The following is a 23,592-nucleotide window of genomic DNA, read 5'->3' on the forward strand; positions in this document are numbered from 1 at the left end:
TATCACAAATAGGAAAAAGGCATCGAAGGCGAACCAGTTGACTTGCTAACTATGAGACGGATCAGAATTGAGAAGGCCGAACCATTCGCTATCAAATATAAATCTACTTTCTCACCAGAAATGTCTATTGTCTATACGGAAAATGGAAAGCCTAGCCAATGTTCTACAAGTTCTTCTTTATAGCACATTGATTGATCTCCATAGCACAAGAGGAGGATATAATGAACTTCTTGAAGTTCATACGTCCTATTCATCACCAGTATTAGTTTTTGAAGACTGCAAGCGGTATCCTGCAAGACGAACTTGATAGTGATGACACAGAGTAGAGGCAATTTGCAAAGTTGTAATCTGTATTTTAAGCACTTTTCATTTCTAGTATTGACATTTTGTATTTGTACTTTGAGTACTATTTCATTACAAAAATACATATGACTTTTCAAATGTAAAAGGGTTTTTTATGTGCGCGTATTTGTTCCATAAAGTTACTTGTATACAAACCATTCGGAATACTTTGACAACACCTTTCAGTTGGCAGTGTGACTAACTCCATACAAAGTAGCTTTTCTTGTGGGGGAGACAGAATTGAAATTTTTTATCTATTTATAAAGTGCTGAAAACATAACCTTAATTGTAAGAAATTAATTAGTTCTTTATAGATCAGTAGCTCTAACTGTTTGTACCAAACATATTCATTTGATGGAGTTAGTTAGCTAGGCTTCTGACAGCCTCATATATCTCAAAGATTACCTCCACTTTGGTGATGGATGTGACAAATACTGGAAGATGATTGATTCTCACAAGTAATAATTTGACTAGTAGATACAATACATACTAACAAGTACGCTACTTGTCTGTGGTCCAACTTGTCCTAGGCAGAATTTTCTACTTGTTAATTAAGATTTGAGAGGAAATCTCCCTCTCTGTGGAAAAGAGTACAGACTTTCAATGTTGGCTGATGAAGAACTTGGCTTTATTCACATGTGTGAGCAGTGCATTTAAAATTACTTAGTCCAAAGCTGAGTAAACTTCATTCCTTTGAAAGGGATGGGAATCTTACTTTTTTTTTTCCATTTCTGCAGTTACGCGACCCAACTTACATTATTTACCAATGAAACATTGTATAACTTGGCAGGAGCTTAGACATGAGGGGTCTGCAGCTGTGAGGTTGTGAGTGAAATGAAACTATATAGCTTTCCAGATAATGTTGATGCACTTAGTGGCAATTAATTAATGAAATTCTTCTCTAATAAAGGACAGATGTCATGGCATATTGAATTTGGTACAGTAGTATTTATAACTGTACTGTAGTACTACATAGAAACTGATTTAAAATCAGAATTGTTTGCAGCTTTAAAGTTCTCAACACAGGCTGAAGAAAGTAAACTGTTTATTCAGTGTTTCTGGACTTCAGCCTTAAAGTTTTCGTGTACTATTTTGATAAAGCTCTTTGTGCTCTGTCATCTGTACCCCTAAAGTATTGCTGAGTTGAGTGTGAGGCTGACAGCCCAACATTGAGTGTTCGATTTTAGTAAACCATCTGTTTGATGCACATACTCCTTCCTCTCTCTCTCTCTCTCTCTCTCTCTCTCTCTCTCTCTCTCTCTCTCTCTCTCTCTCTCTCTCTCTAATACCCCATTTACTTGAAATATGAATAAGATGTCAGTATTTATAAAGTTCTAATTAATTATGTAGGCTTTATTAGTCATAAAGAGTGGTCTTTTTGGACTCTGAATAAAAGTAGTTTAACCATATGCTAATTAGAGCAAAGATTTCAGTTATTGGAATTCAACCTTTTTCTTTTTTTCTCCCCAAGCTGTGCACCATACTACCAGGACAAGTTACATTCCGAAAGATGACTGAACAGCAGACATCAACTATGATCAGATATGCTGCAACTTCGACTGATAATAGGAGGCAGAAGATTAATACTGCTGTAAGTATTAATGTATACTCTTTTCTGGTTTTGACCCACAGAACTTTTATTAATAACTTTTAAAGGGTTATGTTCATGTACTTTCCTGTTGAGACTTCTTTAGAAGGCTTGTAATATTGACCAGTTATTATCTCGTAACCTTCATTGATGACTGGTAACACCTCATTATATAAAAGTAATCCTGGTAATAAAAAAGGTGACCTACAATATTCTTCACACACCCCATAGTTATGGCCCTCAAGGGGGGGTTTGGGGGACTACTAAGGGGTCAGCTAACTTTGGGTTCTGATAGTTACCCCAACTCCAGTTGTTAGCTGTGTACTCATCTGCACATGCACTGATCTTGGCTGGTGTAACACAGCACTAGGGTACATGCACCATCTGCAACCTGATTAATGCATTTCATTTATAAACAATTCAGTGATAAGTGAAGAAACTAGCCACACGTAGACACCACATCCTTTTGGAGCAGTAGTATGTGAACACTGAGATTGTACATTTTATAACCTCATCCTAAAAACTGTGTAGCAACACCCATGCTTCACTGACAGATCGTTACTGCAACTGTCCTCGGCACAGATAGATTTGAGGTGTCGCAGTGTGAATGACGCAATAGGTATGCTTACTGCACACAGGCGGTCAGTGACACTACTGCCAAAGTGCCAACCTGAACTGATGTGTTGACAGATGGTACTGCAGCAGTTGTACCTTTATCCCTGCCAACTGAATATGTCTTAATGATTTCAAAACAGGCAAGTAAAAAGCCCCAAGGCAGATGGTACTGCAGCAATTGTACCTTTATCCCTGCCAACTGAATATGTCTTAATGATTTCAGAACAGGCAAGTAAAAAGCCCCAAGGCAACATGAATGATATGTTGTTAGAATAATTGTTATATCATATTGTCTTTAGGTGAAAATAGCTGCCTGTGATTAATTAACTTTTCTTCAACACTGAAATACACTGGTCGGATTACACAGACAAACTTATTGCAGTGACCTCCGTACACATCTACCATAAGTAGGTAAATAAAGTACTGAAAGTGCTGTTGATTTAATAAAATTACTGTAGTACATAATCTCACAACAGGAATAGTGTGTAACACTTGAAGACACTTAACTTTGTTCATTTTGGCACACTGTTATATTCTTTAATTCTTGGATAGGAATTTGCCCAGGTAATTTTTCCAACTAGGCAGTGGGACGCCATCTTTCATGTCATGTAAACTTGTATTGATACATTATCAAGTACAGCATCAAAATTCCACAAAAACTGGTAGGAAACTGATAATCTGCAGTGTTAAGTCCCAATAAAAATTAAAACCCATTCTGTCTTCAAACTCTTATAGGCTGTTATGGTGATCGGTGCGTTACGAAGTTTCATTGAAGAGAGTGTGGTGTCACTGCCAGACACCACACTTGCTAGGTGGTAGCTTAAATCGGCCGCGGTCCATTAGTACATGTCGGACCCGCGTGTCGCCACTGTGTGATCGCAGACCGAGCGCCACCACACGGCAGGTCTCGAGAGACGTACGAGAACTCGCCCCAGTGGTACGACGACGTTGCTAGCGACTGTACAGATGAAGCCTTTGCTCTCATTTGCCGAGAGACAGAATAGCCTTCAGCTAAGTTAATGGCTAAGACTTAGCAAGGCGCCATTAGCCTTACATAGTTTGATAGTTATCGTATGAAATGTCTCATCAAGAATGCTGTATTCACAACAAGGATAAATAAAAGTTAAGTATTCGAGGAGCTGCATACTTTTCTTATTAGAATTCACTACTTATCCTGTTCCAGAATTCACGCCCGTCTGCGTTAGATAGCGTGCATTTTCGGCCTCCTCTATCTACAAGGTGTTGGCACATTCACCAACACATCAGAGAGTAATGCTCGGTATCAGTTTGGACTCGCTGTTATAATTAAATAGAAGCACTTTGTAGTTTATGTAGGGAAGAGATTTACACCAGTACAATTTTTGGTGTCGCCTACAAAGAACACAAGCTTGTTACATATTAATGCCTCTGTCAGTCCATGTTCAAACCAGTTGCTGAAGGGATTCAGTTTCTGCATCATGTGGGACCTCAAGCACCACTTGGCCAGCATCTACTGGTTACAGATTCTTTTATGGAACCCTTTTTTGCTGGAAATCTACAGATCGGCAACCCAAGGTCGCAAGACGGCTGCCTAGCCAGTTTCAGCATGATGTGGCTCAGCATTTAAACACAGTTCCCTTAGGTTTAAACTTAGCAAGGACAGTCAGTATTTGCATTCGAAAGTGTCAAGAGTATTATCGTGCTTAGTGCATTATTGTTTATTTGTTAGATATTGTAATACACATAGGAAGAGAGAGTAAAGTTTTGTAGTGTTTGCCTGTCAGCACTTGGCCGCCACGCAATAGGAGAGGTCGCCATCAGCCTGGCACATGTCAGCACATTTGGCACACTGTTGCTTATGCATCGGAATGCCACACTGTGCCCACAGCACTGTATCACACATCAGCAGCTACCAGCTGCTCTCTAGTGCACATCTAGAAAGCTGCATCAGCGAGTGGAGTCAAGTGACCGTCTTGGAAACGGTGCAACTTTGTACAGCTGCTGCTGTGGCTAATGAACAGTCTGTAGGGAAGTGAGAGGACCTTAGAACTGTAGACATGACATTTGCGGAAGTGCCAGTTGCTGTCCCCCACCTGTGGGCCATCGTCGACACACACAATCCGTGCAAGACAGACATAAATTAGCAGAAATAGATGAACTCATTAATGAGGTCACAGCAGAACTAAAGGAAAGTAATATCTCGAGCCAGGCACATTTGGAAGGGCAAAAGGTCACACCAAAACAAGAGTGTGCAAAACTAAGACAAGAAGTTGAGATGCCTTGCTTTGGCAATAGTATACAAGACCTAGAATCGATCAATTCTCGAAGATGGTCTAGACTGGAAAGCCAGATCGACAATTTATAAGATGAGAACCACAGCTGAGCATTCTATAAAAGAGATGCAGTCAGAAAAATTACAACTTCATATAGCAAACAAATAACTAAAGATGGAAATGCAAAAGCTAAAATTCAAAACCACATGGACACCAACACAAGCCTTTTTCCTTTTTCATTGTAATAGTTGCAAGCAGCAAGGAGAACAACACAATTGAGATGAACATTTAAAACATTAAGGCAGAACAAGCTACAACATTGTTTGTCATATCAAATATGAATAACATTCCCAAAAAGATCAGGGCAGTGCTCATGGCACAAATAATTCCTTGCAAACAAAAACTAAAACTAAAAGCAGTGTGCACCACCCCAACTGTGGTGATCATTGAAACTGACACCCAGAAGGATTGGCAGGAACTAAAAGAGAAAACCAGCCCAATCAAGGAAAACAAAATAAAATGAAAAACAGCAAAGAAATGCCGGCCACTTATAGCGATGCAGCATGTTCCAGGCATATATACTGAACAAATATTACTGGAAGAGAAATATGATCTAAATCTATGTGAACACGTGGCCAAAGAACAATACACTCAAGAAGCCAAATTGAGATTCAAGACTGGACCAAAGGGTAAAGGATTTTTGAACAGTGTACTCAACTTAAGCTGTCATGTGAGGAGCATTCGACTTGATCATGGCAGGGTTTTCCTGTGTTTCCAGTTGGTAATGTCAGACTTTATGGCCATACCATACTGCTCCAAGTGCTGTGATCATGACCACACTACCAAAAATTGCCTGACAAACAAAGTAGTGTGTGCCCACTGTGGGGAAGGACGACATAAAGTTAAGATTGCCAGGAAGAACAAAATGCCATTGGATGCACACGCTACACAAGAAGAGGCAAAGGAAAATCGTGTAACAAAATTGAGAGTGGACGGCCAAACTTACCGACGACTGTACACCAGGCAAATTGATAAAATAGATTATGATAATGGCTGCTAAACCAACAAATACCTACTAACATTGACTACATAACTCCTGACCTAAATTCTATAATGAACACAACTCACAGTAAAAAGAAGCAGGGTCAGGTGCCAGTGGAACTAGTCACAGAAATCAGGCACCAGTATTTAAACACAACTTGCAGCTAGAGTTGAACTGGAAGATGAAAAATCAGTAGTAAATGTGAAACACTCCAGAAAGGATAAGGGTGTGCTCGAGGCACCAGAGAAAATTTATACGGGCGCAGACCCAGAAGGATGCTGTGTGTTATCCCCAATTATGATATTAAAAAGTAATGTAGGGAACACTTGTAATAAGTCCTCATTAATTAGTGTTACACAAAATTGACAGATATATTAAACCAGCAAAGTTTGAACTGAGGAGAAAAATAGTGCATAACTGACACACATCGTAGTAATGGAGCAGTCAACAGACAGGCCATCTACTGACTAGCTCAGTGGATGTTTATTCTAATAAAAAAAAGGCCAAACTCCTCCCGAACAGGCCATGAAGGCCCAACGGTACTGACTGGCTGCCATGTCATCCTCAGCTCACAGGTGTCACTGGATGCGGATATGGAGGGGCATGTGGTCAGTATACTGCTCTCCCGGCCGTATGTCAGTTTCAGAGATTGGAGCCACTACTTCTCAATCCAATAGCTCCTCAGTTTGCCTCACAAGGGCTGACTGCACCCTGCATGCCAACAGTGCTCGGCAGACCAGATGGTCACCCATCCAAGTGCTAGTCCAGCCCGACAGTGCTTACGTTCAGTGATCTGACAGGAACCGGTGTTACCACAATAAAATCAGCAGTGGTGTATCAGAATTGTCTAATATATGAAACAACTTGCCCTCAGAAATGAATATAGACACTAGACAACAATTAGAAACTTTGTATCCAGTTTAGGTTTATAAACGTGAAGTCTTAAATGTGGAACACTCTAGAGAGCAAAAGAATAATTCACTTTGTTCACTTTGTCCTCTGATATGTAGCCAGAGTCTAGAAGGAAAAGGGCAGTCAGTTGCCTCTCCCACCAATGGGGCATCAGATATGCTAAGCCTGATGCTAAATAATCTGCCTACAGATATCAGATATTTGTGTGATCTGCTCTGTTATGTCAATACAAAATCATTAGAACATCTGGATCTATGTGTGTACAAGGACCATTAAAGAGTCCAAACTCCCATCCCCCAATACTATATTTGAACTCATTTCTCATAATGATTAAAAATTCTACAAATCAATGTAATGAGAAGGTCCTTTGCAATGACAAGGTCCTTTGCAATGACAAGACACAGAATACTTACAATGCTATCACAACCTTAACAGATGAGTGTTAGACAGCTAGATAGGTGATGTATAATGGACTGTCGGAGGTCTGCCACTGCAGACAGCAGAATAGCCTAACTTACATGGTATAGAAATCTTAAATGCCAATACTCGAGTTGCTTGGTCAACACACAGTTGTAGTGGCAAAGCTATCTTAGAAACCAGTTACAGATTGAAGTATGGGATAAGATGTAGAAAAACTGACAGACAAAATTGAATCTGCTCTCTTTGCACACACAGTGAAACCTGCAGATGAACTGATGACCTGTGGATAGAGACAGCTTGCCAGAATACCTGTGTGGCTAACTCCTTGCGAATGATGAGGATGCTGACTAATTATGCTGACAACTTAGATATGCTCCACCTTGTGAATACACTAATTTGCTAAAAACCTCATTTCAGTATCGTGAACCGTTTATGAAATATGAGGATTGTCAATACCATATTTTCCTGACGCTCACTAATGAGATACGGTTCTGTTCACGATTTTAAATAAAATTTAGATCCTTATCTAAATTTCCTATACTGCACTGTGCAAGCTAAAACCAACCATATTCCAAGTTTATACAGTGTTTTTTATCTCTGCAAACACTTTAAAATTTTGTACTGTCTTTTAAGTTATTTGGTGCAGCACATTAAGTAAGATAAATAACAAAAATAAATTCAGTCCTTTATCGAATAAAGATAGAAGAGTGTAAAATGTGCAAAAGTCAATAATAGTTTTCATAAAATCAGATAAATATTTCATAGTGGCCGGAATGACATCTCTCAGCACGATAGGAGCGTTTGACGAGGATTACAGCCACAACTAAGCCATGCTCAGCACAGAATGTGGAGAGCATGTCTGTAACATCAAAAGGGTTAATAAAAACCTGACAAACCACAGAACAATGAGTAACATCGGGTGTCAAACACCTGAGCTAGGATGTGAAGACTTTGTAGACTGACTGATTCAATACTGAAACTGGTCAAGATACTCACTCACTTTGCCATACAAAAATGTGGAATAGTCCTCAACTATGTAAATTTCAGTTTTGGCACAGTATATTATTTAACAGAACAAAGCCTGTATCCCACTTAACTATATATATTCAACAGGGAAGCCAGCGATAGCTGGCAGTGTGGTCATATGTGAACAACAGACTATATCATTTTTAACTGTATCATATATGCTCAAGTGCAAAAGAAACTGGTATAGGCATACATATTCAAATACAGATGTATGTAAACAGGCAGAATATGGCACTGCAGTCAGCAATGCAAATATAAGACAACAAGTGCCTGGTGCAGTTATTAAATCAATTACTGCTGCTACAATGCCAGGTTGTCAAGATTTGAGAGAGTCTGAACATGGCGATATAGTCGGCGCACAAGCAGTGGGACACAGCGTCTCCGAGGTAGTGATGAAGTGGGGATTTTCCTGAACAACTATTTCACAAGTGTACCATGAATATCAGGAATCTGGTAAAACATCAAATCTCCGACATCGCTGCGGCCGGAAAAAGATCCTCCAAGAATGGGACAGACGACTACTGAAAAGAATCGTTCAGTGTGACAGAAGTGAAAAACTTCTACAAATTGCTGCAGATTTCAATGCTGGGCCATCAACAAGTGTCAGCATGTGAACCATTCAATGAAACATCATTGACACGGGCTTTTGGAGCCAAAGGCCCACACGTGTACCCTTGATGATTGCACGACACAAAGCTTTACACCTCGCCTGGGCCTGTCAACACAGACATCGGACTGTTGATGACTTGAAACGTTGCCTGGTCATATCAGTCTCATTTCAGATAGTATCAAGTGGATGGACATGTACAGGTTTGGAGACAACCTCATGAATCCATGGACCCTGCATGTCAGCAGGGGACTGTTCAAGCTGGTGGAGGCTCTGTAATGGTGTGGGACCTGTGCAGTTGGAGTGACATGGGACCTCTGATGCATCTAGATATGACTCTTGAAAAGTGACACATACGTAAGCATCCTGTCTGATCACCTGTAGCCATTCATGTCCATTGTGCATTCCAACTGACTAAGGCTATTCCAGCAGGACAGTGTCACACCCACACATCGAGAGTGGCTCCAGGAAAACTCTTCAGAGTTTAAACATTTATGCTGGCCACCAAACTCCCCAGACATGAACATTATTGAGTATATCTGGGATGCCTTGCAACATGCTGTTCAGAAGAATCTCCATCTCATATTCATACAAATTCGAGGACAGCCCTGCCGGAATCATGGTGTCAGTTCCTTCCAGCACTACTTCAAACATTAGTAGAGGCCACGTCGCGTTGTTGCACTTCTACATGCTCGAGGGGGCCCTACACGTTATGAGACAGGTGTAAGAGTTCCTTTGGCTCTCCAGTGTGTAATGGAATTAGCGAACTTGACTAAACAGACTGACCCATATACATGTTTTTACGAAATCACAAATGGTAGACCAAAGTTTACAAAAAAAATTCATGGATTACTTGAGAAGTAAAGGTATCTTGTAAGACAAAAAGCAAAATCTGTGTCAGTCAGAATGAACTGTGACGTTGTTATAGCTCATTACGAGGTATACTACATAATATTGAAAGCACATGTACTGTGAGGAAAAAAGGTCACATCAGGTAACAAAATAGACAATGTGGGATGTAGTGGAGGAGACTGGTGGAACCAGAGGTGAGGAGAAGCAGATAGTTGGAGTAGATGATACATAGGCAATTGTCTGTGCAGAATAGGAAAACATTTCAATGAACAATTTTAATTGTTACTCAAGACACTGGGTTGTCAGGTTCAGTAGAAGCTGCTGTGGGTATTTCAGACCAGCCATTCCAAATAATTTCAGAGATATCTCTGCTACTTAATTTATAAAACAATATATTACAATATACTTAAAAACACAGATGATGTGACTTACCGAACGAAAGTGCTGGCAGGTCGATAGACAGACAAACAAACACAAACATACACACGAAATTCAAGCTTTCGCAACAAACTGTTGCCTCATCAGGAAAGAGGGAAGGAGAGGGAAAGACGAAAGGATGTAGGTTTTAAGGGAGAGGGTAAGGAGTCATTCCAATCCCGGGAGCGGAAAGACTTACCTTAGGAGGAAAAAAGGGCAGGTATACACTCGCGCGCGCACACACACACACACACACATATCCATCCGTACATACACAGACACAAGCAGACATTTGTAAACACAAAGAGTTTGGGCAGAGATGTTAGTCGAGGCGGAAGTACAGAGGCAAAGATGTTGAATGACAGGTGAGGTATGAGCGGCGGCAAATTGAAATTAGCGGAGATTGAGGCCTGGCGGATAACGAGAAGAGAGGATATACTGAAGGGCAGGTTCCTATCTCCGGACTTCTGACAGGTTGGTGTTAGTGGGAAGTATCCAGATAACCCGGACGGTGTAACACTGTGCCAAGATGTGCTGGCCGTGCACCAAGGCATGTTTAGCCACAGGGTGATCCTCATTACCAACAAACACTGTCTGCCTGTGTCCATTCATGTGAATGGACAGTTTGTTGCTGGTCATTCCCACATAGAAAGCTTCACAGTGTAGGCAGGTCAGTTGGTAAATCACGTGGGTGCTTTCACACGTGGCTCTGCCTTTGATCGTGCACACCTTCCGGGTTACAGGACTGGAGTAGGTGGTGGTGGGAGGGTGCATAGGACAGGTTTTACACCAGGGGTGGTTACAAGGGTAGGAGCCAGAGGGTAGCAAAGGTGGTTTGGGGATTTCATAGGGATGAACTAAGAGGTTACGAAGGTTAGGTGGACGGTGTAAAGACACTCTTGGTGGAGTGAGGAGGATTTCATGAAGGATGGATCTCATTTCAGGGCAGGATTTGAGGAAGTCGTATCCCTGCTGGAGAGCCACATTGAGTCTGATCCAGTCCCAGAAAGTATCCTGTCACAAGTGGGGCACTTTTGGGGTTCTTCTGTGGGAGGTTCTGGGTTTGAGGAGATGAGGAAGTGGCTCAGATTATTTGCTTCTGTACCAGGTCGGGAGGGTAGTTGCGGGATGCGAAAGCTGTTTACAGGTTGTTGCTGTAATGGTTCAGGGATTCTGGACTGGAGCAGATTTGCCATGAAGACCTAGGCTGTAGGGAAGGGACCGTTTGATGTGGAATGGGTGGCAGTTGTCATAATGGAGGTACTGTTGCTTGTTGGTGGGTTTGATGTGGACGGACGTGTGAAGCTGGCCATTGGACAGGTGGAGGTCAACGTCAAGGAAAGTGGCATGGGATTTGGAGTAGGACCAGGTGAATCTGATGGAACCAAAGGAGTTGAGGTTGGAGAGGAAATTCTGGAGTTCTTCTTCAGTGTGAGTCCAGATCATGAAGATGTCATCAATAAATCTGTACCAAACTTTGGGTTGGCAGGCCTGGGTAACCAAGAAGGCTTCCTCTACACGACCCATGAATAGGTTGGTGTACAAGGGGGTCATCCTACTGCCCATGGCTGTTCCCTTTAATTGTTGGTATGTCTGGCCTTCGAAAGTGAAGAAGTTTTGGGTGAGTATGAAGCTGGCTAAGGTAATGAGGAAAGAGGTTTTTGGTAGGGTGGCAGGTGATAGGCGTGAAAGGAAGTGCTCCATCCCAGCGAGGCCCTGGATGTGCGGAATATTTGTGTATAAGAAAGTGGCATCAATGGTTACAAGGATGGTTTCCGGGGGTAACAGACTGGGTAGGGATTCCAGGCGTTCGAGAAAGTGGTTGGTGTCTTTGATGAAGGATGGGAGACTGCATGTAATGGGTTGAAGGTGTTGATCTACGTAGGCAGAGATACGTTCTGTGGGGGCTTGGTAGCCAGCTACAATGGGACGGCCGGGATGATTGGGTTTGTGAATTTTAGGAAGAAGGTGGGGGAGTGGGGTGTTGGTGGGGTCAGGAGGTTGATGGAGTCAGGTGAAAGGTTTTGTAGGGCACCTAAGGTTCTGAGGATTCCTTGAAGCTCCGCCTGGACATCAGGAATGGGATTACCTTGGCAAACTTTGTATGTAGTGTTGTCTGAAAGCTGACGCAGTCCCTCAGCCACATACTCCCGACGATCAAGTACCACGGTTGTGGAACCCTTGTCCGCCGGAAGAATGACGATGGATCGGTCAGCCTTCAGATCACGGATAGCCTGGGCTTCAGCAGTGGTGATGTTGGGAGTAGGATTAAGGTTTTTTAAGAAGGATTGAGAGGCAAGGCTGGAAGTCAGAAATTCCTGGAAAGTTTGGAGAGGGTGGTTTTGAGGAAGAGGAGGTGGGTCCCGCTGTGACGGAGGATGGAACTGTTCCAGGCAGGGTTCAATTTGGATAGTGTCTTGGGGAGTTGGACCATTAGGAGTAGGATTAGGATCATTTTTCTTTGTGGCAAAGTGATATTTCCAGCAGAGAGTATGGGTGTAGGACAGTAAATCTTTGACGAGGGCTGTTTGGTTGAATCTGGGAGTGGGGCTGAAGGTGAGGCCTTTGGATAGGACAGAGGTTTTGGATTGGGAGAGAGGTTTGGAGGAAAGGTTAACCACTGAATAAGGGTGTTGTGGTTCCAGATTGTGTTGATTGGAATTTTGAGGTTTTGGGGGGAGTGGAGCTGGAAGTGGGAGATTGAGTAGATGGGAGAGACTGGGTCTGTGTGCAATGAGAGGAGGTTGAGGTTTGCTGGAAAGGTTGTGAAGGGTGAGTGAGTTGCCTTTCCGGAGGTGGGAAACCAGGAGATTGGATAGTTTTTTGAGGTGGAGGGTGGCATGCTGTTCTAATTTGCGATTGGCCTGTAGGAGGATGCTCTGAACAGCCGGTGTGGATGTGGGAGAGGAAAGATTGAGAACTTTTATTAAGGATAGGAGTTGATGGGTGTGTTCATTGGCTGAGTTGATGTGTAGGTGAAGGATTAGGTGGGTGAGGGCAATGGATTGTTCAGTTTGGAACTGGTATAGGGACTGATGGAAAGAAGGGTAGCAGCCAGAGATGGGAACTTTAAGTGTGAGGCCTTTGGGGGTAATGCCAAATGTCAGACAAGCCTGAGAAAATAAAATATGGGAGTGTAATCTGGCTAGGGCGAAGGCATGTTTGCGGAGGGAATGTAAATAAAACTTAATGGGGTTGTTGTGGGGATGTTGTGAGGGTGACATGGTATTAGAAGGTGGAAAGTGTAACATGAGGCTGAAATGAAAATAAAAATATATGGCGAGAGATAAGGTGAACTAGAAAGCAACTGGAGATCTGGTGTGAAAAAAGGCGAAAAGGTGTTGGTTATAGCTGGGCTATGTTGATCCTGTTGTGAACTTGGGTTGGTAGACAACGATTTGCATAAAGGTTATGTAGTTGTGTTGCCGCCAAAACACGTTAAAGGGTGGAGCAATTCGGGAAAATTTCGAACAAACTGTGTGTAAATGTATTACAAGGAGTGGTTTTGTGGTGTCAGATTGTGAAAATGAGGCTAACAATTGTCTGACGAAGAAATAATGACATTGAAACCTGTGGGAAGCGGCCAAAAATGATCAGTGATGTGGGAAAAACGGAAATGGGGAAAAAAGCGAAAGTTATTGGAACCAGCCGAAATGGCTGTTTAATAGCTGAAAGGAACTGTTTGTGGACTGGAAACGGTGGATTTTGTAGCAGCAGTATTGTTGAAAGCGGAAAAAATTTTTTTTGGTTATGGTTTGGAAGTTGGTTACGTATTATTGAGTATATATAGGCGGTATAAAATTGTATGGTAGATTCGGTAAAGAGGAGAAGGTGAATACAAAGTGAAACTACTTGCAAAAACAGAAAGACAAAATAAGATGACAGGAAAGATTTCGAAATGCAACAGTGACAATAACAAACATAATTGTTGGGTTCAAATTAATGATACGAATATAATAGAGGGAAACATTCCACGTGGGAAAAATATATCTAAAAACACAGATGATGTGACTTACCGAACGAAAGTGCTGGCAGGTCGATAGACACACAAACATACACACGAAATTCAAGCTTTCACAACAAACTGTTGCCTCATCAGGAAAGAGGGAAGGAGAGGGAAAGACAAAAGGATGTGGGTTTTAAGGGAGAGGGTAAGGAGTCATTCCAGTCCCGGGAGCGGAAAGATTTACCTTAGGGGGGAAAAAGGACAGGTATACACACTCGCTCGCGCGCACACACACACACACACACACACACACACACACACAAACACACAAGCAGACATTTGTAAAGGCAAAGAGTTTGGGCAGAGATGTCAGTCGAGGCGGAAGTACAGAGACAAAGATGGCCAGCACATCTTGGCACAGTGTTACACCGTCCGGGTTATCTGGATACTTCCCACTAACACCAACCTGTCAGAACTCCGGAGATGGGAACTTGCCCTTCAGTATATCCTCTCTTCTCGTTATCCGCCATGCCTCAATCTCCGCTAATTTCAATTTGCCGCCGCTCATACCTCACCTGTCTTTCAACAACATCTTTGCCTCTGTACTTCCGCCTCGACTGACATCTCTGCCCAAACTCTTTGCCTTTACAAATGTCTGCTTGTGTCTGTGTATGTGCGGATGCATATATATATATATATATATATATATATATATATATATATATATATATATATATATATATATATATATATATATATATATATATATATATATGGGTGGGTGGGTTTGCGCGCGCGCGCGTGTGTATATACCTGTCCTTTTTTTCCCCCTAAGGTAAGTCTTTCCGTTCCCGGGATTGGAATGACTCCTTACCCTCTCCCTTAAAACCCACATCCTTTCGTCTTCCCCTCTCCTTCCCTCTTGCCTGATGAAGCAACCGTTGGTTGCGAAAGCTTGAATTTTGTGTGTATGTTTGTGTTTGTTTGTTTGTTTGTTTGTGTGTCTATCGACATGCCAGCACTTTCGTTCGGTAAGTCACATCATCTGTGTTTTTAGATATATTTTTCCCACGTGGAATGTTTCCCTCTATTATATTCATATTACGATATACTGGTATATTCCGATTTCTTGGAGGCATTTAACACTAAATTACAATAATATATTGCATGTGGTGTCCCACAAGGTTCCACTGCAGGCTCTTTGTAAGAGGTTTTCTCCCAGTATATGACTAAAATATGACAAGCAGATAGAAGAGATTGACACTGTTAAATTCTTTGTATTACAACTTTGTGATAATTTGTTTTGGAGGAGCCTGCCACAAATTTCTTGAAATTCCTAAGCAGATCTGTATTTGCAATGCAGTAATTGTCAGACATCAGTGGGAGAGGAAGAAAAGGAAGAAAAAAAGTTGACATACTTTCCTTCCATATCATCATACTGGATCATATTCTAACAGTCCGCAAAGCAAAACTAGGATTTTCTGAGTCTAAAACAGTGTATCATGAATTATTTGTCATATTGACTCAAGAAGGTTCTACAGAGCACAGTTCAAGGAAATGGAGACACTAACTTCTGGTTCACAATATATTAATTTTTAATGAAATTGATCATAAACAATATCTGTAAAAGCTCAGTAAATATCAGAAATAAGAAAGTCTTCATAAAGGTGATACTGCACTGTGTTTTGCCAGCTATGGATAGTCTTTGGAAGTCTGAGTCTCAGTTACATGATTGTATTATAAGGGCAGATGTGAGGAGTCAGTCCTGTCATGACATGCTGTCTCTAATATTTTATGTTTTTTCTTATATTTATCAACTGTTCCCCCATAAAAGTTACATGGTTGGCAGTATGGAGTCAGTCTGAATGCTGCAGTGGTTTACTAGCCATAGCTCTATTGGATACTGTATGCCTTCACCTTCCTTCTGATGTACTTACTCAGCCAGTTATAGAAAAACCTACAGTTTGATGTAACTGTGGTGCAACTTGACATTTTCATGTTGACAAATTGGTTTTAGAGGCAATGAAGCAAAAAATTGCTACAAAAATTTCCAAGAGTGGGTGGGGTTGGAATCAGAGACTTTAGATTGGTAGGCTGACACTTATTCACTTAGCCACATTTGTTTTTTCTTAAATGAATGAAACGTACTCCGTACTTTTGATAGAAAACGAGTGTCTGCTTACCTGTTGTCAAAATTGTGCAAACAAGGATGGGGATTGTGACTGCATAGATTTTCCCGGTGTCTTATATGTTTATGCTCTTCACAGGTATGCTGCCGGATATGAACGTCTTCACTACACGATATTTTGGTGATCACACCTGAAGATGGAGGCCAGATGGATCGCCAAAATATCGTGTAGTGAAGACGTTCATATCCGGCAGCATACCCGTAAAGAGCATAAACAAAAAGGATGGGAATTGTCAACAAAGTCAATAAATTTGAATTTAAAATATTTGAGTTTTTGAAATGTATTATTCGGTATAAACACAGGATACAGAAAAACAAATTATCTTCCACCATTCATACTCTTAAAGCTGTAGCTTTAAATTTTTTGAGAATCACTGGCAAAAGAAAAGTCTTTCAGTGATAAGTATTTTTGTATGGAGGGGTCACAATGTCATTAAACTTTCTCCATTAGGCTGGGCCACTGTAGTGGTATCTTTATATGATTTATATTAGACTACTATTAGAAGAATCGGTGAAATATGACAAAAATACTGTGTGTGTTTTTTTACATGCTGTCAGGTGTATTTACATAAAAATCAGTGTATGTTTCCATTAGGTCATTTAGTTGATATTGTATTTCCTTCTCTCAGATCCATCAAGCTAACTTCAACAAGGATGATGGTATCCAAGAATTTGGAATTGTTATCAGTGATCAGTTCGAGAGTGTCAGTGCAAGAATTTTGGATGCCCCACGCATAGCGTACAACAATGTAAGTTCATCTGCAAGTTCTTTAATAACATTTTGAACCATAACAAAGTTGTAATGCAACACAAGTGGAAATCTTGTGTGTTAAATTCACACAAAACCAAAAACCATTGTATTAATCTGTATTTAGCACCTTTATCAGACTGCAGCATACTTTTGTCGTCAGCGTCGTGTGTGTGTGTGTGTGTGTGTGTGAGAGAGAGAGAGAGAGAGAGAGGGGGGGGGGGGGTATTCCTTGATTGTACATTTTACCAGCAAGTTCTATGATTATTTAGAAAAAATGCTTTGTATCCTATTTACATTATAGAAACTTTGGTGTGGTAGTACACTTACCGTAGTGCACACAAATGTTCTCCCATTATTTTGTGAAGTTAACATGTAATATTACTAGCATACAATTTGTTGAATTGTATCTTCATAAATACCATATACCTGCATAAGAATTTTTTTGTTAACATAGCGTGCATTTATAGTTTGGGAGAGGAACCTTCACTACTGACAGCTCAGTAGCCTCATTTCACTGATAAGCAACTGCGTAAACCAGCAGACGATATTGTGTTCTTGAGCAGGTAGCACAAGTCATATTACCTTGCTGTAAAACTAGCGTGCGAATATGTTGGGAGACATAAGTGAGTCTCATGTGTGTCCGGTGCTGTCGTTTCACTTTATTGAACTAGAAGACTAGTTCATACTTCACTTAATTCTCAGTGTTTTCAGTGTTTATTCACTTCTGTTTCATTTCCAATCATGTCCACTGTGATGAGTGGTAAAACAGAAGAAGAAAAGTTTACTGCATAGCAATGCCCGCAAATTTGTGCATTCGGTGAAGGAGCCCTTTGAGAAAGAGAAGCAAAAGTAGTGGGCTTTTATTCCTTGTTGGTCAGTTCGTAAAGAGGAAACAGTAGGGACAGAACAATACGATAGACTGTAATGAGAGGAGCACAACAAAGCTACAGATACTGGGAAAGAAGTGTGTAAGGAAGAAGCAAGTGACAGTTGGAATGATTTTTAGAAAGACATCATTTGTTTTCATATAAACTTATTTACCTACATAAAAGCCCAGCTTAAAGGACTGCGTTAAGGGGCATATGGGGATTAATGTGTGCATTCTGTGAGGGGTTGTAGCACTGGCGATTCATTTGCCATAGTCATTGGCGATCAGAAGGTGCTCTGGATGCCTGTATGTACAACCTCTGTTTTGACGTTGCAGTTAGTAACTTTGCTGAGTTTAGAGGTCAACAGTGTTCGCAACTGCCATTCCATGCAACCGTGCCAAACTGATAGTCCATACTCTTGTTGGACAACTTCAGCTGTTTGAACAGTGTCACTTTGTGTGCCGAAGATGGACAGATATTTAGACAGGTTCCTGCACGTGTTGGGCACAATGTATTGGTGTGTTGCTACTTTTAGCAGTGATTTGTGAACATTACCACACCTGTAGACAGGTTCTGTATGTCTGCATAGTGTAAAAGCACGTCAAGGTTCATTCATTGTGTGAACAGTCGTGGGTTACCAAACGTCATCCAGACAAAATCTGGGCACACGTTGCACCTGTGACATGTGCATCTGTTCAGGCTACCACTGTCACCAGAACACCGCCAAAAATGGCTGCCCTAGTGTTGTGAAAGAGTTGACTGGAGAGTGGAATGACACTGTCTCCTTCTGTGATGAAATTAATGTCTGTCTTTGAGTGATGGACATACATATGTACAGTGCTGACCTGGTGAGTGACCTATTTCAGAGTGCATTTGCCCACTGTATACAGGTAACACCCGAGGCTTCATGGTGTGGGGCAGCATTAGTTACAACTTGCAGTCACATTTGTTTTCTTGTTGGGTAAAGAAACCATTGCTCATCACTTTGCACAGGTTGTTGTACCCATTCTGCTTCCATTTCTTTGATAGGAAGGTGATGCGTTTTTTCCGTAGGACAATTCACTTCAAATACAGTTACTAATTGAACATATATGGGACATTAAGTATAAACTTATTCAGTATCCAGAACAATTAACAAATTGCCACAAGTGCTGCAAGATGCTTGCAACAATCTATTCCAGGGTGCCATTTGGCACGTTCACAATTTTTTGCATGTGAGAATACACACCAGTGATGCCACAAGTACACTGTGTATTGATGTAATTGTTTTGACACCACTTCCTGGTCATGTGTTTCATTTTGTCTGAATTTATCATATACTTTTATAATGATGTACTATCTGTCATGTCAGCTATCAATAAAATGTCCTTTTCCTTGAGGTTATCACTTTTTTTAAATAGTATATGTAAATGTTACAAGAGGAAGAAATGCCCCACATTATTGAAATTTCTCACGTTGCTTCAGATAGATGATCATTTTAAAGGCAGCAAATGTTCGTTGCATACAGAGCTCAACCGCCCCCCCCCCCCTTCCCCCATGAACCATGGACCTTGCCGTTGGTGGGGAGGCTTGCGTGCCTCAACGACACAGATAGACGTACCGTAGGTGCAACCACAACGGAGGGGTATCTGTTGAGAGGCCAGACAGACGTGTAGTTCCTGAAGACGGGCAGCAGCCTTTTCAGTAGTTGCAGGGGCAACAGTCTGGATGATTGACTGATCTAGCCTTGTAACACTAACCAAAACGGTCTTGCTGTGCTGGTACTGCGAACGGCTGAAAGCAAGGGGAAACTACAGCAGTAATTTTTCCCGAGGGCATGCAGCTTTACTGTATGATTAAATGATGATGGCGTCCTCTTAAGCAAAATATTCTGGAGGTAAAATAGTACCCCATTCGGATCTCCGGGCGGGGACTACTCAGGAGGACGTAGTTATCAGGAGAAAGAACTGGTGTTCTACGGATTGGAGCGTGGAATGTCAGATCTCTTAATCGGGCAGGTAGGATAGAAAATTTAAAAAGGGAAATGGATAGGTTAAAGTTAGATATAGTGGGAATTAGTGAAGTTCGGTGGCAGGAGGAACAAGACTTAAGGTCAGGTGAATACAGGGTTATAAATACAAAATCAAATAGGGGTAATGCAGGAGTAGGTTTAAAAATGAATAAAAAATAGGAGTGCGGGTAAGTTACTGCAAGCAGCATAGTGAACGCATTATTGTGGCCAAGATAGACACGAAGCCCACACCTACTACAGTAGTACAAGTTTATATGCCAACTAGCTCTGCAGATGATGAAGAAATTGATGGAATGTATGATGAGATAAAAGAAATTATTCAGGTAGTGAAGGGAGACGAAAATTTAAGTCATGGGTAACTGGAATTTGACAGTAGGAAAAGGAAGAGAAGGAAATGTAGTAGGTGAATATGGATTGGGGCTAAGAGATGAAAGAGGAAGCCGCCTGGTAGAATTTTGCACAGAGCATAACTTAATCATAGCTAAGACTTGGTTCAAGAATCATGAAAGAAGGTTGTATACATGGAAGAACCCTGGAGATATTAGAAGGTTTCAGATAGATTATATAATGGTAAGACAGAGATTTGGGAACCAGATTTTAAATTGTAATACATTTCCAGGGGCAGATGTGGACTCTGACTACAATCTGACAGCCTTGGGAGAGCCAGTCCTGACAAAACTCTACCATGTGGTTAGCAAGATGAATGAGACAGGCGAAATTCCCTCAGACTTCAAGAAGAATATAATAATTCCAATCCTAAAGAAAGCAAGGTGTGGACAGATGCGAAAATTACCGAACTATCAGTTTAATAAGTCACAGCTGCAAAATACTAACGCGAATTCTTTACAGACGAATTGAAAAACTGGCAGAAGCCGACCTCGCAGAAGATCAGTTTGGATTCCGTAGAAATGTTGGAACACATGAGGCAATACTGACCCTATGACTTATCTTAGAAGAAAGATTAAGGATAGGCAAACCTATGTTTCTAGCATTTGTAGACTTAGAGAATGATTTTGACAATGTTGACTGGAATACTCTCTTTCAAATTCTGAAGGTGGCAGGGGTAAAATACAGAGAGCGAAAGGCTATTTACAATTTGTACAGAAACCAGATGGCAGTTATAAGAGTCGAGGGACATGAAGGGAAGCAGTGGTTGGGAAGGGAGTGAGACAGGGTTGTAGCCTCACACCAATGTTATTCAATCTGTATATTGAGCAAGCAGTAAAGAAAACAAAAGAAAAGTTCAGAGTAGGTATTACAATCCATGGAGAAGAAATAAAAACTTTGAGGTTCGCCGATGACATTTTAATTCTGTCAGAAACAGCAAAGGACTTGGAAGAGCAGTTGAACGGAATGGATAGTGTCTTGAAGGGAGGATATAAGATGAACATCAACAAAAGCAAAACGAGGATAATGGAATGTAGTCGAATTAAGTCCAGTGATGCTGAGGGTATTAGATTAGGAAATGAGACACTTAAAGTAGTAAAGGAGTTTTGCTATTTGGGGAGCAAAATAACTGATGATGGTCGAAGTAGGGAGGATATAAAATGTAGACTGGCAATGGCAAGGAAAGCGTTTCTGAAGAAGAGAAATTTGTTAACATCGAGTATAGATTTAAGTGTCAGGAAGTCGTTTCTGAAAGTATTTGTATGGAGTGTAGCAATGTTTGGAAGTGAAACGTGGACGATAAATAGTTTAGACAAAAATAGAATAGAAGCTTTTGAAATGTGGTGCTACAGAATAATGCTGAAGATTAGATGGGTAGATCACATAACTAATGAGGAGGTATTGAATAGAATTGGGGAGAACAGGAATTTGTGGCACAACTTGATTAGAAGAAGGGATCGGTTGGTAGGACATATTCTGAGCCATCAAGGGATCACCAATTTAGTACTGGAGGGCAGCCTGGAGGGTAAAAATCGTAGACGGAGACCAAGAGATGAGTACACTAAGCAGATTCAGAAGGATGTATGCTGCAGTAGGTACTGGGAGATGAAGCAGCTTGCACAGGATAGAGTAGCATGGAGAGCTGCATCAAACCAGTCTCGGGACTGAAGACCACAGCAACAACACAGACCTCAAAGACACCGGCTTTGGCTATTCAGATATTAATGGATGTAAAATATTAATGGGAAAGACAGATTTTGTTCCACTGCAGTAATTTCTATGCAAGATCATGGGTGTGATGTTTGGAAGTCTACTACGGGTAGAAGGTACTTGAATTAATATCAGGCATTCATTAGATAGGAAGTGGACTGATGGAACACCCAAGAGGACAATGGCAGTGCCAGTTGGAAAACGAGAGCAAGTTATTGTTTAACACGCAGATACAGCTGTCAGTTTTGTGCCAAACTGCCTGTTAATTATTTGTTCGATAAAGATAGATAATTATGAAGATCAGCTGTGCAGGTTTTTCAGAATTGCTTTGAGAAGAGTTGTACCCTACCATAACTAGAGTACTTTGGTAGTTTCAGCACAGTATATAAATGATATAGTAAATGGTAGGATTAATGATACTATTGGTAGCATTGGTAGGGAGGGAATATGAAAGAACATGTAAGAGAGAAACTGGGAGCTGCACACCTGACTCGCATTCGGGAGGGTGATGGTTCAAACCCACGTCTGGCCGATTTAGATTTTCCGTGATTTCCTTAAATCACTCCAGGCAAATAGGGGATGGTTCCTTTGAAAGGGCACAGGCAATTTCCTTCCCCCATCCTTACATAATCCGATGAGACTGATGACCTCGCTGTTTGTTGTTGTTCCTAATCCCTCCCTCCCCCCCCCCCCTCCCAAACAATCCAACCAACCAACCAACCAAACTGGGAGCTGATGACCCCCCCCCCCTGCACATAATTAGTATGTCATTTAGTATTAGTCCGTTGTATGTTTGATATCCTTACAGAATATGAATTGCATTTTATAATAAAAAATAAGTTGATTGTGTTTCTTCTGTGCTTTCATGCAACCAAAGCAATTACTTCCGGTGCAAGTACTGCTTACATGCACAAACATAAAAAATTATATAATTTTTGTCATTTTGTACTCAATAGAATGTTCATCATCATGGTCAAGGGCAAGAGTTTCTAGCTATTAGTGATAAATGTGAAAGTTGTTTATGAATAATGGAAAAACATTTTATATGGGTTTGATGAAGTATTGAAGCAGTGTTTGAGATTTTCAGTTTTTATTTATTTATTTATTTATTTATTTATTTTAAATTGAACTAATAACATGACATGTATAATTGTTTTCCCTTTCTTTTTGAGGAAACTGTGTTTTCTAGTGCTGTATTATAAATCTGTAACCCCCCTCCCCTCCTAAAGAAAATTTCTCTTTCACCATACAAGTCAATAATTTTTTAGTAAAACTAAAAATTATTAAATCCACTCATAACTCATTACTCTATTTACCCGCAAATGTAATCTAATTAACATTGCTTTCTTTCAGTCTGTCCAAAATTTTCCCTGAAATTAATTCAAATTTGTAGAATACTTTTCAACACGAAATCCAATGAATTAAGAAAATTAATGCAGAAATCAAATGAATTAAGATAATTAATGCAGAAAGCCAGAAATGACGATTACTAAAAACTGATGCTTGTGATAATGACTGTGGTCACTGTGAACAAAATAAAAATTATACTTTACGGTTCGAAATATTATTCTGGTAGTACTTGACTTGCTTGTTAAAGTTGCTCCCATGTTGTTCTCCTTTAACACAGCACTTATTACTGTGTCATCAAAATGAAGTG

The 23,592-nt window shown here is 40.8% G+C and overlaps 1 protein-coding gene across 4 annotated transcripts in view; it reads left to right on the forward strand.

The window, feature by feature from the left end:
- LOC126202940 (protein argonaute-2-like) overlaps positions 1–23,592 on the forward strand; it is a 250,858-nt gene that overhangs the window by 165,212 nt on the left and 62,054 nt on the right. For all 4 annotated transcript variants that reach the window (XM_049937038.1, XM_049937035.1, XM_049937037.1 and 1 more), the window contains exons 13-14: positions 1,814–1,933; positions 16,837–16,956. In XM_049937038.1, the coding sequence (XP_049792995.1) occupies positions 1,814–1,933; positions 16,837–16,956 (240 nt within the window). The remainder of the gene's footprint in view (positions 1–1,813; positions 1,934–16,836; positions 16,957–23,592) is intronic.

Source organism: Schistocerca nitens, chromosome 9 (genome assembly GCF_023898315.1).
Source record: "Schistocerca nitens isolate TAMUIC-IGC-003100 chromosome 9, iqSchNite1.1, whole genome shotgun sequence".
Taxonomy (NCBI): Eukaryota; Metazoa; Arthropoda; class Insecta; order Orthoptera; family Acrididae; genus Schistocerca; species Schistocerca nitens.